The sequence below is a fragment of the Zophobas morio genome, unplaced genomic scaffold (assembly GCF_036711695.1).
Source record: "Zophobas morio isolate AGI-343-1 ecotype UQ-CSIRO unplaced genomic scaffold, CSIRO_AGI_Zmor_V1 ptg000694l, whole genome shotgun sequence".
NCBI classification, from domain to species: domain Eukaryota; kingdom Metazoa; phylum Arthropoda; class Insecta; order Coleoptera; family Tenebrionidae; genus Zophobas; species Zophobas morio.
The window spans coordinates 47011-63062 of NW_026972797.1; the positions used below are offsets into that span (position 1 = coordinate 47011).

Consider the following 16052-nt stretch of genomic DNA (forward strand, 5'->3'; position numbering starts at 1 on the left):
TATAGCTTTATTTATTTTGCCCATAAATGACAAAAGACTTAGGGAGCGGCAGTCTTTAGAATTCTAAGATGCCAGTTTACTTAAGGAATGCACACGACTGCTGCCATTTTCCATCGTTCAGTAAATGTACATGTCAAAAAAATATTTAAGTGAAACTTGGGCCGTTATTGCTGTCTCGTGCATTGTCTAATCATGTCGTTGGTTACGCCGACAGTATCTGGGGCTTTTTTAGTACGCAGAAAGTTAGTAATTGATCTCACCTCCTTGGTATCGTATACTCGCAAATTATATTTTGAGGATTGTTACTGCGAGTAGCTCGATCTTCGGTTTTAGGAGCTACTTTTTTTTGTGAAACCTGCTCTCAAATCCTTGTGCCATTATCTTTTAGTGTAGATTGTAACTATACTAATAACTTTGCTACCATTAATATACTTAAATTAAATTGACAAAACCCTACCCAAATTTGATGCAAAGAAGTTTTGTCATCGCCTCCCTCTGGGCCTCTTTCTTAAAAGTACTAAGTTTATTTGGGCTTTTATTCATCCAGTTTATTGGGTATACGATTATATGAGGGATTAAGAAAAACTGTAAATATTTCTACAATTCTTACAAAGCAAAGTTCACGTTCAATCTTCAAGTTTCAGGTGTGTTTTAAATCCTGGAAAAAAAAAATAAGTGTCAGAAAACTGACTTAAACTATACTCTTCTATAAAGTCAGTATTGCTTATAACGCTACACCTACTAACAGAATAGTGTGAAAAAAGCTCAAAAAAATTAATCTTGCCATTTAAAGTTTATTAATTGATATAAGCAGAGATAATTTGCTTAATCTTCACACACATGGCTATCTTAATATTATTAACATTGTTATTAAGTGGAATTCATACTAATACCCATGAGATTTCTACTAGTAGTAGTCATATATGATATTAACAAAGGGAAGCGCGATAATAAGCTTTGCACTAGGATAATATGCAAGCAGATGAACAATCTAAATTTTAAATATTAATCAAATATTTATATAAAAATCTATTTTTTATTAGTCTCTTTTATCTACCTCTGCTTTCTAATAAGAGGATGTAATTAATTTTTCTGACTAAAGATCTATACTTCTCGGAAGTGTATAATTAAGTACTAATTTATTAAATATATAGTAGTTTTAATATTAATTAACTCAAGTAATGCAGTTATAATATTTTTGGTTTTAATAGATAAAAGACTAAGCTATTGTTTTTTTTTAATCATAAAATTTTTAATCTTTGTTTCAAATTATTAAAATTTAATTTAATAGACTTAGGAACTATATTAGATAGGGAAGCGGTTCTCAAATTACCTTTACAGTCGATAACGTACAGTAATAAGGAACTTAGAAAAATTTGGCTCCTGTAACTTTCGCTAAGACTCTTTAATAATGTTGATCTACCGATTTTGCTCGTTCACCTGACTAGATAAGCTAGTGAGACTTCTATACTAACTCCATAACAAGCTAAACCAGGGCAAAAGGTCTTTAATATTCAGCTTGGTTAAATACTTCACTGAACTATGAGAGAGCTACTTTACTATTTGTAATCTTACCCAGGATGTATTTTTATCTATGACGGTAAATGAAAAAAAAACTCCATTCTCTATACAAAGAAAAAGTTATGTTTGATTCTTGTTACCTTAAAGAGGCTGACAGTGGGTGTTCAGAGTTTGGTAAACAGTCTCAGTCTTACTAAATTGGGCGTGTATATTTGGTGTCTTTTGGAACATTGACCGTTTACCTTTGATTTTTGGGTACAGTTGTTAAATGTAAAGGTGAAAATAATGCTAACTTTAGCGTTTTTCAAAAATAAAAAACAGTACTTTATTGTAGTTATTATTAAACATGGTTCTAGTTAGAAAAGTTCTATAGAAAAAAGGTTTTTTTATATGATCTGTTTAGACATTATCGCATAAAACTCTAAAGATGGTAGCAGTGTTAATTTATAAGATGTACTACTGAGAATACTTTTTATAATCTAGCATGTTTGAAAGTTAATAATGCGAAGGAAAGGCAGTAAGAGTAAAGTATGAACTTGAGGCTTTGAAGCGGAAACTGCTCCATAGAGCACGGTAGTCGCTTACAGAATGTAGCCTTTATTAAAAATACAAAAAGCCAAAGGGCCATTTTGTATAGAAGGTATTTTCATTCTAAATTTAGCTTCCTCGTAGCTATAAAATAAAGTTGGTGACGTTTATTTTAATCTAACTAAAAGTTATACCGATATCTTAGTTAGACTTTGAAAAACTTTTAACTTTGAAATGGATTCCCCCATAATTAATTTTAAAGCTCTTAAAATGTTATAGATATATTTATTTTTTTTTATTGTGAGAGATTTTTAGTTTTAAAATACTATAATATTTTTAATATATACTCTAAGCAGTTTTTTACTATACTTTATACCTATTTAGGTTCTAATAGAATTTATATACAAATTACGGGGTGAGAAATCTTTCTATGATGTAGCTTTTGACTTCTCTTTTCCGCCGTTGTTATGAAACTTTCCCCTAAAAACTTTTTGGCTTTTTTTTTTACCTATAAACATTCTTTAAATAGAGTAGTACATTATTTAGGAAAAATATATATGTACTCTTTTTAAAAACCGTACAAAATTAGATGTTTTTTTGCCTCTGATAATTAGTGCTCAAATCTTTACTGCAACAAGCAGTCCACAGATTTTCTATTGTATATAATAAGAAGTTGCGATGATATATTGAATTGGTTAAAAGCTGTTTCTACTTTACTTCCACACAAATGTTGTATACTTATAATCTGTTCTTTTGCGTTTTATGTTAAAGGACCTACAAAGCGTATTAATTTAATTCTTCTCTATATTTTGTGTTTAAATTGGTATACTTTAAAAATATATTTAATAGTATATTATTTTTTACTAAATTTTTCAAATCTTTTCAGTTAAAGCAAACAACTGGTTAAATAATTAAAGCCTTTTATTCTGCTGGAATAAGTCATAAAAACACAGTAAATCTGTTCAAAGCAAGTTAAGGTTCAGAATTTGATCCCCCGAGTCGTTAGAAAACCAAGGCGCGGACCTAGAGTTGTCATTATCTCCAATATTACTAATATTTAAACAGTCCATTGGTGGAAAGAGTACTAGAGAATTTAAAAGTGAGTTTTCATTGGTTGTTCTCTAGTAAATTAAGGAGTTCCCAGAAACTATTAGTCCAAAAAAGAAATTAGATGATTTGTAATTAAAAAACTAAGGAACGCTGGCAGCACGAGCAAGTCCAAATCACTAAATGACGAGTTTGCGCTTGCAGTTAAGCGACTTCTGTTTTGTTGGGCTTAAAATTTAAATACTGTTGCTAAAAGTGTGGCCAACTTAAATAAATTTTTATACTCTCGCAAGTGAGGATTGGCATTTTTTTAACTTCTTAAATTAGACAAGTTTAAATAAATAGATAAACTATTGATCTACAAGAACCAAGTGTCTCCGCCCCGCATTTGGCAAAAAACGCTTCCGCTGGCGATCACTTTTTTATAAAACATATCAGTTATTAACAGTTTTGCAGTCAGCGTTAGGCTTTTCTACAGTTATTATTGTTTAGTCGCCTTGAGGTTTTTCGACCAATGTTATTCCCCTCCCTACTCCATTATTAGCATGCTAAACTATTTTTCTCGCTAAACTGAACTTTACCAAATAAATTAGTTTTGTAATCTCTTCGAGGGTAATCTTGCTAATAAATTATTATAACTTTAATATATAATGTTACTATAAACTGGTAAACTTATAGTTTAATAAAACATGGTTTATAAAAAAATTATTTAACGTTATAGTTAAACTAAAGCGTTCAATCCTCGGTATATTTTTATAAAATATTAATTTCCTAAAAAATTATGCTATATATTATAATAACATGCTTCTTTTTCTTTTCGTATCTTTTGCGCATTGTTCTGTAAATTGGTTTTGAGGCAATACATTTTAAGCTATATATTATAAAAACGATCAGTTGAAAGAAATTATAATAAAATTTATTAAATTTTATAATAGCTTTTTTCTAATAATTTGTAAATATATCGAGATAACTTCCAAACTTTCTCGCAATCTATTTGGGTTAGTATTTATCTTGTTACCTATTTATTAGCTTTAGACACCTGTCAGAATGCGGTTCCTCTATAATTGTGTGACCATAAAATTTTTAAAAAAAAAAAATTTCGGTAATTCAAGCTGGAAAGTTATACTTAAATATTTTGTTTACCTAGATTATACTTGATGCCCTTTAAAGATCGAGTATTACTAAAGAAATTAGTGTAAAGTACCTAAGTTGAACAAAGTATTTATAATATGAAAATAGCGACCAACTACAAAGCACCAAGTAGAACTAATTCATAACTTACGTAAAAAAATTTGTGGATAAATAAGCTTGCCTATGATGTTTCTTTCCTAACCCCTTAAGAACATTTAATTTATGCAATAAGTTTTATTTGTAAGCCTACTTTGCGTAGTTTTTTCTATTTAATTTATTACCTTATTCAAAAAGTTAAAAAGGAATAGGCAATTAAATATTGCTTTACACATTTAGTGGACTGCTTCGCACACACTCGAGAAATAAAGCTGTTAATTGAGTATTCTTTGCGCAAGAAAATCTAACTAGTTACCACAAATATGCGACGGTAAGATTGCCTTTTCGTTGCCAGACTTTATAAGTAGAATGCGCACTTACAAAGTAAAAAACCGAAACCGCAGCAAATAATTTTGGTACACTTAATAACTTTTATAAATATTTTATTCGTTTTCCTAATCGCTCTATATGTATAGCGTCCTAAAAGGTAAATATAGCAAACTTTTTAAAGTAATAAAAATACTTTAATCTCCATAAACTTAACTTAAATGTTCTTAACACTTATTTAGTCTAAATTTTGACGAAATAGATCGCATTGACGAGACCCTATAAAAGTTGCGAAGGCATACTACAAGCCAAGAAACACGCAAGGCACTCATCCCTTCGGGCGGTATGGATGTACGCTGCGGACACTGGCAATGAAAAACGCACGAAGCGAACTTTATTGATGGTGTTAGTTCATATACCGAGGTGTGATTGACAAAAGCTTTTGGAATTAAAGACGGTTTTCAATCTTCAGTTTAGGGTGAAAGAGCTCCGAAAGAGTAATCGAGTGGCACAGTGCCAACGCTGTCAGGTATTAAGACAGGGTGCAAGTTTTTTCTCTGCAGCTCCCCATGCTTAATCATAGCGAGGGCCTTTGACTGCTCGGTGCACAAAAGCACGAAAAAAGTTCTGCAAGTGATGCTAATTGTGGTGAAGCGCATACTATCAATTACCGTGACTGCAAACATTACCTCAAAGACCTATGTTACCCAACCAAACTGCTCTATTAACACATCGAAAACAGACCCCTAACGCTGTAACTCCAACAATTTCTTATGCCACTAGCTTGGCCGCAAAGACAACTTCTCAGACGTCCCCCTCCCCCCACCTCCCCTCCATAACCGGAAGCAACTCCTCGACAACTGCTCTCAATACCGACGACAATAATGTCTACATTGGCGGAGACGGTGAAGGGTCTGGAATCCGTTTGCAATGGTTTTTTAGATTGAAAGCGCTTCGTCATATCCGTCTTCTGTTCTGGAACGCAGATGGTGTTCTACATAGGAAACAAGGATGCAGGAATTGCTGTAATACGAAAGAATTGATCTGTGTGCTATTAGTAAAACTCATCTCCTTCTCAATGTCGAATTCAATCTTTGCAACTTTTTGACGAACCTCCGGACCGCCTTAATAGGGGCGGTGGAGGCGCAGCTATTTTGGTCAGACGAAACATTCAACACTGTCAACACATTGTGATAACTTTCTCGGCCCTACAAAGCATTAAGGCGGTTAGAGTATCCCTCCACTTAACCAGCCAGGGTGTCGGTAATTGCAGCTTACAAGTCCTCTAACTGACCACTTATTACCTCAAATCTTGATCCCCTTTTAAAAAGTTGTTCCTCAGTTGTCGAATGTAGGGGCCTTAACAGCAAGCAGCTCGTTTGGAACAGCAGTGTCAATAACTCAAACGGCCGAATTCCGAATCTTACGCTGCCAAGGTGCGGACTGAGAGTTTTTAGGACCACAGTACCCAACGCACCTGGCGAAGACAGGGGTATCAGATGTATCAGATATCGCGTTTTAAAAAATATTCAGATTTTAACGGCAACGGAAGCTCATTACGCACTCTCGTTGGAACTGCCAGTTCTGCTTGATTTGGACGGCCAAAAGGAGTTACTGAGAACATAAACCAGAACTTTTATGAACTGGGCTCAATTTTCTGAGACTCTTAATATAACCTTTTCGACATCGCCCGCCTTTCTCAGGACGCCCACCTCACTTGGCGATGCTGTTGCTGAATTCCAGGGCCCTTTGAACAGTCGTACCACACCGCCAGTACAAGTGGTTTTCGCCCAACTGCTTGCCTGATGAATTGAAGGTCCTAATTTTCTAAGGACGACACCTTATTCGAGTGACCACGGTGCCACAACGCCCCGAAGATAAATTGCGCTTAATAGACTACAGCATTATGAAAGAGCTGTTGGCATACCTCACCGATTGTGGGAGGCAAAGTTAAGTAATATATCGGATAATAATGCTAATGGTCGCGTCTCTTACTGAGAGTTTATTAAGAAATGAAAAAAACCGATTTCTTTTACCACTACCTACTATGCAAGACGGCAATTTGATGGCAGAAAAGGATGCTGACAAAGCGGCACTTTTCGCTGATCTTCTTGCTAATCAACGTGTGCCACCTGCTTATTTAGTTGCTTATGAATGGGTATTAACCCACCTCGGAGGAATAGCCCGTAACTGAGGCTAAGCGTCTAATAGATTAGTTTTCCTTGTTTCATTATTCCTTTTAACGAGGGGAAACTATATTGATTTCATGGGCTAGTTTAGAATACAATATGCATAAAATACTCGCCCATCTAAGGGTAAAACGGGAGCTATATTTATTATACATAAATTAATTAACACAATAAATTATGTGCCAATCTATTTTATATGCATTTAATAAATAAAAGTGCTTTGTGAACCAACCTTTTTTGATAATGCCGGGGCACAGTGAGCAAATCACCATAGGCGAAATTACAGAGATTTATTAACTCTCTACCGAGACGAAAGACGCCTGACTTCGACGGTATCACCAACGTAATGTTAAAGCAATTATCGGTGGTGGTGGTGGAAAGCCTGTGCTGCCTCATCAACTCAACGATGGCTCTCGGAACCTTCCCATTGAGCTGGAAGACAACAACTATCTTGTGTTCCCGAAGACACCACAATCAGCATCTACGCCAAGCGAATACAACCCTTTCAGTCTCCTGTCAGCCGTTGGCAAAATAGCTGAGGCGGCCGTACTGCGCAGCTTGGAAGCATTTATTGACGCAAATCATGCCCTACCAGGTTTTTAACTTGGATTTCGACAAGGACACTCCATGACTTAACAACTTCTTCACCTGACAGAGAAGACCATCTGTGTCTTCATTTTTCAGAAGGCGTCAGGTGCCGTCTTTCTCGATGTCGCAAAGCGTTTGATCAAGTTCGGCGCATGGGCTTGATTCACAAATTGCGTGCCATAGCCCTCCCTACTTTTTTTTTAACATGGATAAAACGCATCTTTAATATATGTGGGCAATGCGCACTCATTCCTGAGATCACTTACAGTCGGAGGTCTCACAAAGATCTATAGAATCAACCCCTATTCTTTGCACTTTATGTGCGCGACGTGCCACAGCCTGACGATTCCCCAACGCGGATTGCCTTTAATACGGTTGATACGGCCCTATACTTTTCGTCAAGATCACCTGCCTTATTGCGCCAGCATCTGCAGTACTACTTAGTGACGTTTGCCAACTGGTGTCGCGTTTAAAAAATTATTATTTTTAATAAGGAAAAGAGAAAAGCCCTTTTTATTACAAGGAAGCGCACTGCACTACTACCGCCGCTAACCTCTGAAAATAAGGTAATTCCTTGGTGTTCTGGGGCGAAATACCTGGGGGTCTTTATCGACAATAAGCTCTCAGGCTGCCGTACGTAAACTATATATCACCGCGAAGGTTAAGGCGACACGCTGAAATTTTTTACCCTTTACTTTGTGCCCGAAGCAAACTCGCTGCACGACAAACGACGCTTGTATTTGTTGTGCATCCGATTGATCATAAAATACGCGTCTACTGTCTCAACCTTCGGCTCATTGGCAATAGTCTCTTCGCTTCACGTGAGACGAAATGAGCTGCTACGCCTTATGACGGGCACGCCGTAGTTTGTTTGCAACGATCCCACACATAAGAACCTCCAGCTTGGACCTCTGGGTAACGTTTTTCGACGCAACGCTCAATCAGCACACCAATCGATTACTGACATAGGAGGCCAACTACTAAAATCTGGGCAGGCTCACGTTATCGCCAAAAGCGCAGTGGACTCCAAATATATATACGGGTTAGGGTTAGAATAATTTTTTTTAATATATATATGATTGCTTTAACAAAAGCTTAAAGCTAATGTGTACGCTATCACCCTGTCGAGAACTCGTAAATAGGGTATTTTCTTTTATGACCCGATCGAGCACCAGGAAATATCATTGAAAAAAAAAAAGCCAAACAAACCTGTTTTGCAAACATTTTAATGCGGGTAAGCTCTTTAATAATAGCCACTGTAATATTACTTTCGGTGACAGTGGAATTCACCTTAGCTCCTGGCAAGTTTCACCTGATCCCAGCGGCAGATACAAAAACTATATCGAGTTTATTTTGCTATGCTTGTTAAAGGAGAGGAGCGTGATATGAAACTGAAGTTCTGAATTGAAATTAAGCACGCCACTTTACGACACAGCAGCTAACGACCCTTAGCAAAGGAACCCAAACAATATAAAAGCCACGAAAAAAGTCTTAATTTGTGCTCTAAACCTCTTAGATTATTGTAACTTATTTCACACTTTCAGGTCAATTATATTAAACTATAAACAGTTGCGATTTTACCGAGCAAATCTTTCCACCAAACATTATAATCCAAAAGAAATTAAAGCAATCAACTTAATTTTTGTCTTACAAATTACTTATATTAAAATCTTTCCATCATTTCCTACTAAAAAATTAATTTATTGATATTGAAAAAACTTCAGAGCTGAACTACACGGCCATTTTTAACTTGATAGCGCTTTGGGGGTAGTAATTCGTCAATTCAAAATCTTCGAATTTAAATTCTTCAATATCAGTCACCTACTTTTTATAAAGGGAAATAAAAAATTTTAAGAATAAAGTATTTCTAATAGAAAGCATATATTTTATTCTGTTCCAAAATATATAAACATCACTTTTGCAGGGTATGTTAACTTAATAGTAATAATTCTCATAAAAATGCGCCTAAATACCTTGAAAACCCCCACAAACCCAATTTTAATTAAAAATGCGAACTGAAAAGGAGAACCTGCCGCTTAATAAACAACCGCGGAAACTTCGAAGGGACTCGCGTGAGCTGTTCTTTAAGAGGCTCCACGTGGTTCAGGTAAACATGTGCGTCGCCCAAAACATGTATAAATTCACCGGGTTGTAACTTTTAACACATAATTATTAATTCAGAGTATGAGCTTACAAAATATAACATATGTAGCTTTTTTTTTAAAAAAATTTCTTTTAACGAAAGTATTTTTAAACAATAAGATTGTTGTCGGCATCCTTAATACTTAATAGTAAAATTTCTTTGTAAAGATTAGTTTATTACTTTGGTTGTTTTAATTATTAGTTAAATTTTAAGATTTTATTGTTAAAAAATGTTTTCCACTTAATATAATAGAATATAACTTTTTTAAATGTAATTTATAGGGTTTCAGTAAGGTCCCTTTAGTAAAAGAATTTATAATCGTTATTTAGTCGGTTTTATTAATATTTAGCAGTAAGAATTCTTAATAAAGTTTGGTTTATTACTTTAATTGCTAAGTTTTTAATAAAATTTATGAATCTGTTGTTAAATGATGCATAAAACTAGAAAGAAACAATTAAAAAGAATTTTATCGGCGGTCTTCTTTTTTGAATTTATATTTTCCGCTTCACTTAAGAATTTTTGTTTTTCAGCATAATTTACTACCCACCTCTAAAGATGATTCAAAATTTTTATCAAAGCGTTGCTAAAAGGCGTATAGGGATTAATGCTAACGCGACTGCTTTACTATTTTTTTTATTTTTACTTACAAGAAAATTATTTACAGCATACCAAAATATACTTTCTTTTAACTACTAAATTTTTCTATAAGGCTCGCTTACGGGAAGATTTACGACTTTAATTATAAGCGCAAGGCTTTTTCTAACTTCCAACCTACCCTAGTCACGTGGGCTATCATGCACGTGAGTAGCGAGTACGACGCAATATTGAAGGGAACGCCGAGGCCCATGTCACACGAGCGCTGGTACCTTTAGAAAAATAAAGTTTTAAAAAATATTCCATATCATTTTTGATAAATTTAGTATAAATCTAATTATAATAACGTTCTTATAATATTATAATAATTATAGATAGTTCAAAAAGAAAACTAATTATTATAATATTTAAGAAAGCCAAAAAGAAGTGCTAAATATTAGTTTATTAGTAAAGCGCTTGGAGAATGCTGGTATACAAAAATACACGTGCATAACTTGTAAATTGCGGAGTAATAGTTAATTAAGAAATCTGCAATACCCGCAAAGACTGTTATAGCCACTACTAATTTTTTTATAGAAGTAGCAAATTTTAATTAACTAAAAAAAATTAATTTAAAGCGCCCACTGAAGAAAAACATAAAGAACAATAAATTAAAACATCTGGCAAGAAAGCTCTCCATTGCAAACATAAAATTGAGCTAGTAGATGGCAAGGCGGGAGGGCCATCTTGCAAAGGTCTACATTAAAAAAAGGGGAAAAAAGTAAACATTTTAGTAAAAGTTTCCAGCGGAAATATTCTAGCCCACCAGGAGGATTCCAAGCAGATATAATCATGCGCCGATCGTCGGGATTATTTTTGATAGTTGTGATTATTTTCTTTAATTGGTCAACGCCTTCACCTGGTCGGCAACAGAACTTTTTTAGTTAGAAACAAAATTAAAAAAAAATTATAAAATTTAATATAAAAACTCTAAATTAATTTTCTATAACATATTAACAATAAACAATGTAACATTAAAATATTTTATACCGATAATTATACAACTTTTAGTTTCATAACATTCATAAAAATGTAAATTTTACTAATTAAAAAATCTGTTGCGAGTTTGGCGATGCACGCGGAACAGCGAAAGAATTATTATTTAAACTTAAACTATTATTTATAAATTAATAATAAGAAAAATACCAGAATAATCATGATGCATATCTTTATAGGTAGCGCCGAAATGACGCCACTGAAATCCATACACCGGCCCTAAATCTCCCTCCTATAAATAATAATTATAGATATATATAAATAAAAATATACAAATTAACTTCTCTTCAAATTTATATAAAATTATTCTATAAGATTTATTTATAATTATTATAATTAGTTATATATAAAAAAGTATGTATATAACTGCACACCTCACGATGGTCGAGTCCTATAGACTGAAGAAATTGCTTTGAGCCATTATCATCCCAAATGTGAACCCCTTTTTCGCTTAATTCTTTGGCGTTAGTATTTCCTTTTATAAACCACAAAAGTTCCTTTTTTATATGAAAATATTATATTTTAAATCTGTCTAAAGTAAAACTAATTACGTATTATAAAATAAGGAAGAATACATTGGACCACTAAAAAACCAAAGCTATACTTCTCAATTCCAGGTTGTTTATGTATAATTATTTTTTTCGCTTACAAGCATGCAGAAAGATAAAAAAAAGTATATACAATATAATATCTTAACCTCAACGACGCCTCTCCAGAAAACTCTTTTCGTAGTTAACAAGGGAAAGTTTTTATTTCTCAAAGAAAACCTCATCTGTTCTCCAAATATAGACAAAGTCCCTATAAAACAGTAAATATTGCAATATAAAACTTAAAGTAATGGTCATTTAACCATTTTTATAAATATTGTAATGTGTAGTAAAATAAATTAATACAGAAATCGAGGGAGATTTTAATTAATTGTGTAGTACCTGTCCCAGTTCGATCAGTTTTCAGGTTACCTTTAGTAATTATTTTTTTACAAAGGTCAAGATACTGCTTTTCTTCAGCATTATTATCACTTCTTAGTATTTTTTGAGTTATGGGACTCTGCAACCCCATCCCGGAATAGTTATTGTTTCAAGAGTTTCGTAAAACCAATCGTTAGTAGCGTGCCTTATTAGAAACTTCTGGGTATGCAGTCGGAAGGCTAGAGCACCTTAAATTTACAATACACACTGCCAGACTTTTGGGTGATAACGGCGACGAATCCATTTTATACTATATATATTTAACTTTCCACTATGCTTAATATAGAAGTCTTGTGTTTACTAGTACGTCGTACCAAAGCACTTTTTAATAATAAAAACTATACAATAATTATTAGACCCAAAGTAATTAATTATAAGGATTCAAAACATTTGCTAAAATACATTCATTATTGGTATTTTCGTGGGTAATAATAAAGATAAATGGAACACAGATCTATGTGATATTCTAATTTAGAATTGAGTAAAGTTTATGTCGAATTAATTTTATATATAACATTTTTATATAATTAAGGCAATATTATGCATTCATGTTTTAATAAAACAACTTAATACTCAAAAGTTTGCGAAGTTTTAATAATTATAAGCACAGGTATCAGTCTATTATACGGTGCCGCGAAGTTTGAAAAGATCATATATTTTGCTCTAGCTATTTTTAAATTAAACAATTATATTTTACTTTTCAACTCATATCTATAGCTTCGTTTTTCTTTTAATTTACAACAAAAAATTTTTATGAAGCACTAATTTTCAACTGCACCTATAAATACGCTTTAAAAACATATATTCTGGTCTATTTTCAAACCGATAATATAAATGGGACTAAATAATTAAACTTTTCAGCTGAAACCTGGGTTTAACCTTCCTTCTAGTAATTTATAAAAAATTTATGGCGGTGAGGTGTTTTACCTAACTATCATAGACTACCAGCGTCGGCGGTAACAAATTCCATGACCTAAACCAGAGTTTCAACGACAATTTCAGTTTTGGTGTGGCGAATTTACGTTAACCTGATACATCGTACACGGCATACATAAAAAAAAATTTTTTTAATAAGCTATTAACCTAAATATTACAGCCTTATACAGGTTATTAGATTGACGTATCGTCAACAAGATACCACTATGGCTATAAACCATTTAAGTGGTCTTGCAATCTCAGCGCTGCCGTTTAACCTCTTTCTAAAGAATTTAAAAAGGATAATGTTGTGAAGTCTAATACGTCGCAGCCTCCATTAGGCTTAGTGATTTTGCCCACGCAGCAATGTCGAAAGCTGCTAATCTAATAACATTTCTAGAGGCGCGCAATGTATAGTTAAAATCATAATTTGGGTATAAATTCGGCCACTTTATGACAGCTATTGCGTTTTTAAGGGGGGACAATGCAAGACTATGATAAAACCAAAAAAGGCATCTTTTTAGGATTTAAGGAAGTCTTCCTTTTAGAATTGTATAATTATTTTGTTAAAAGATACACACTCTCGATACTTGGCGCGCGGTTTGATGTATTTGCGTTCTCCTCAAAGCAGGACACACAAAACTCAAAATAGCTGAGAGCTTTGGAGCTACCTATTGTAATCTACAGCAAAAAAAATTTATTAAGTAAAGGCAACAAAGGATGAAATGCACTAGTAAAAAAAAAATAAGCGACTTTCTAGTATATGTCAAGTCAATTTAATAATTTACCAATGCAGATTAACTAATTTGACTTAGCTGTGACATATGAACGTTTCTTTAACCAAAAAAATTGAGAAAAAAGTAATTAATGAGTCCCAAAAATATATTAAAAAAAAGTTTTGCTTATGAGGTTAAAATGAACGCAATTAGAAAACAAGCCAAGGTGTTAAATATTTTTAAATATTTATATAACTAAAAGTAAAAACCAATAAGTTTGTTAAAAAACACTATATAAAAAGTATAATAAATCTAGCGGTCATATACTCTCGGCTTTAAGGGTGACTCGCGTATAAAAAGTCGCTGGCTAGATTAGTTGATTAGTATTTACGAGGGCGAGGTTAAATACGCGCCCGTCAAAGACCGATAAAGAGAATCGCGTCGATGGTAGTCTAACTCACGACCTTAAGCATGCGCGTCAATGCCCTGAGAACTCTCGATGCAGGGGTGACGGTTTTACGTATTTAGCCCGTAAGGTTGCACTCATCGAGTGCATGTAGCAGTGAACTTTAGCCAAGTATGTTAAATGACTAAAAGTGTTAATCCTTTGCACGTATACAAAAAAATTCTTAAACTACATCTAACTTTACCGAAGGGCTTACGGCGATTCGGTTAAAAATTTTAATAGCTAAATATAAAATATTGTTTGCTGGGTTTTTTTGGTTTAATCTTTGATTTATTTAAGGTAATGAATTTGTTCGCTCAGAGTTTAAACAGCATAAGCAGGCAAAGGATGAACAGTTAAAAGAATTTCTTGGAACTTGGAAAGTAATTTTATTTAATATTATTTAGTTATAGTTTATACTATTTCCATATTATAACCGTTCTTCGTTATATTATTTTTATTTAGAGATACTTGGAAAATTTGCAGTTTGATGTCGACCTTTACAAGTCAAATCTTAAGAATAACTAAATTTTGATATTTGTAGAGAACTGAGCTTAGCTATAACAAAAAAGTTCCTTATAAGATCAGAGTTATTAAACCTTTCCTTTTTGCTTCCGTAATTATTTATATCCCCAAGATCGGTAAAAAAGATTTTTATAACTGCGTTACAAAGGTTTAAAAAGATTGTTAATTTATAGTTACAGCAAAAAAAAATAGTTTAATCTTAAGAGTTTTATAGGATAATCAAGGAACTATTACAAATTCAATGTTACTTCTATTAAAGTCTGGTAAATGCATGATTTTCGACATTTCAAATCTCTAGAAGTCTGCTTAGCAAGTACCAATTATGTCTTACTTTCTTCCTCTTCTACCAAAACAATCTTATTACATTTTTAGCACTATCATATTTTATTAAAGTAAAGAAAATCTTAAGATCTTTTCCCTTTTGATAATTTTATTATTACCAAGTTATATAAATTTCTTTTACGTATGGGTATACGGCGTAATTACTTATATTTTATGAAGCTTGGTGCCTCCCCTGCCGTAGTGCTGCTTTCTAGTTTTGCTGTAAACATTAGTAAAGCTCTTGATATTGTTCTTTTCTTAAAACTAAAGTTTTAGTCTAAAGTAGCCATTAAAATTGTCAGAGTATTACAAAGTCTTAAATAGTTTTTGCTTGTTCTAAAACTACTAATAATAAGATTTTACTTTACGTTTATTTACGTGCATAGTGTATAGAATATATTTACTATTGTTAATTACAAAAGCTAACTTTATATGAAGCTTACAGCTTTAAAAACCATGTGCTTTCGAGACTAAAGAGTTCTTGTTTATAGAAGTCTTAACAAAAGAACTGGGGGTGGCAAAAGCCGTGTAAAACAATCACTTGTACATCTTCGAATATATAATATTTATAGCAATGCTAAATTTAGTGTTCAATACTTTTGAACACGCATCCACTTAAAAAATCTATTTTCAAAAGTACACGAATTCAGAATTTTTAAGGATCAGGTTTATTCAACAGAGTTTTTAGAAAAAATTCGTTCCCTTTTAGCTCTTTATTCGTTTTAACGAACCAAGATGATATCAAGTGCTTCTAAACAATTTGGGGTCAGCAGGGTTCAAATTTTGTTACAAAGGCTTCTTCTTTTACTAATTCTGCTAAAGGAATCACCAACGTTGTACGTCATAAATTTTGTTAAGGAATACATTTTATCTTAGGCTTACAACTAATGAAATGTATTCTTTCAGTGTTTATTTTAAAAAGGCGCCAATAAAACTACTTTTTTGTCTTACAAAATATATAGC

General features: G+C 33.0%; 1 protein-coding gene and 1 long non-coding RNA gene across 2 annotated transcripts; one reads left to right on the plus strand and one right to left on the minus strand.

Annotated features, from left to right (window-relative positions):
* Positions 1 to 9107: 9107 nt before the first annotated feature.
* Positions 9108 to 12258, minus strand: LOC135121762 (thymidylate synthase-like). The gene is made up of 9 exons (XM_064046039.1): positions 12129 to 12258; positions 11897 to 11997; positions 11574 to 11696; positions 11350 to 11431; positions 10970 to 11062; positions 10822 to 10900; positions 10346 to 10436; positions 9457 to 9582; positions 9108 to 9248 (listed from the first exon to the last, which is right to left on the minus strand). The coding sequence occupies exons 1-9, from the start codon at positions 12256 to 12258 to the stop codon at positions 9159 to 9161; spliced, it is 915 nt and encodes a 304-aa protein (XP_063902109.1). The 3' UTR covers positions 9108 to 9158.
* A 2084-nt stretch (positions 12259 to 14342) lies between these two features.
* Positions 14343 to 14781, plus strand: LOC135121758 (uncharacterized). Its single transcript, XR_010279105.1, has 3 exons — positions 14343 to 14469; positions 14544 to 14626; positions 14709 to 14781. It is a non-coding gene; the product is annotated as an uncharacterized LOC135121758 (long non-coding RNA).
* The last annotated feature ends 1271 nt before the right edge of the window (positions 14782 to 16052 follow it).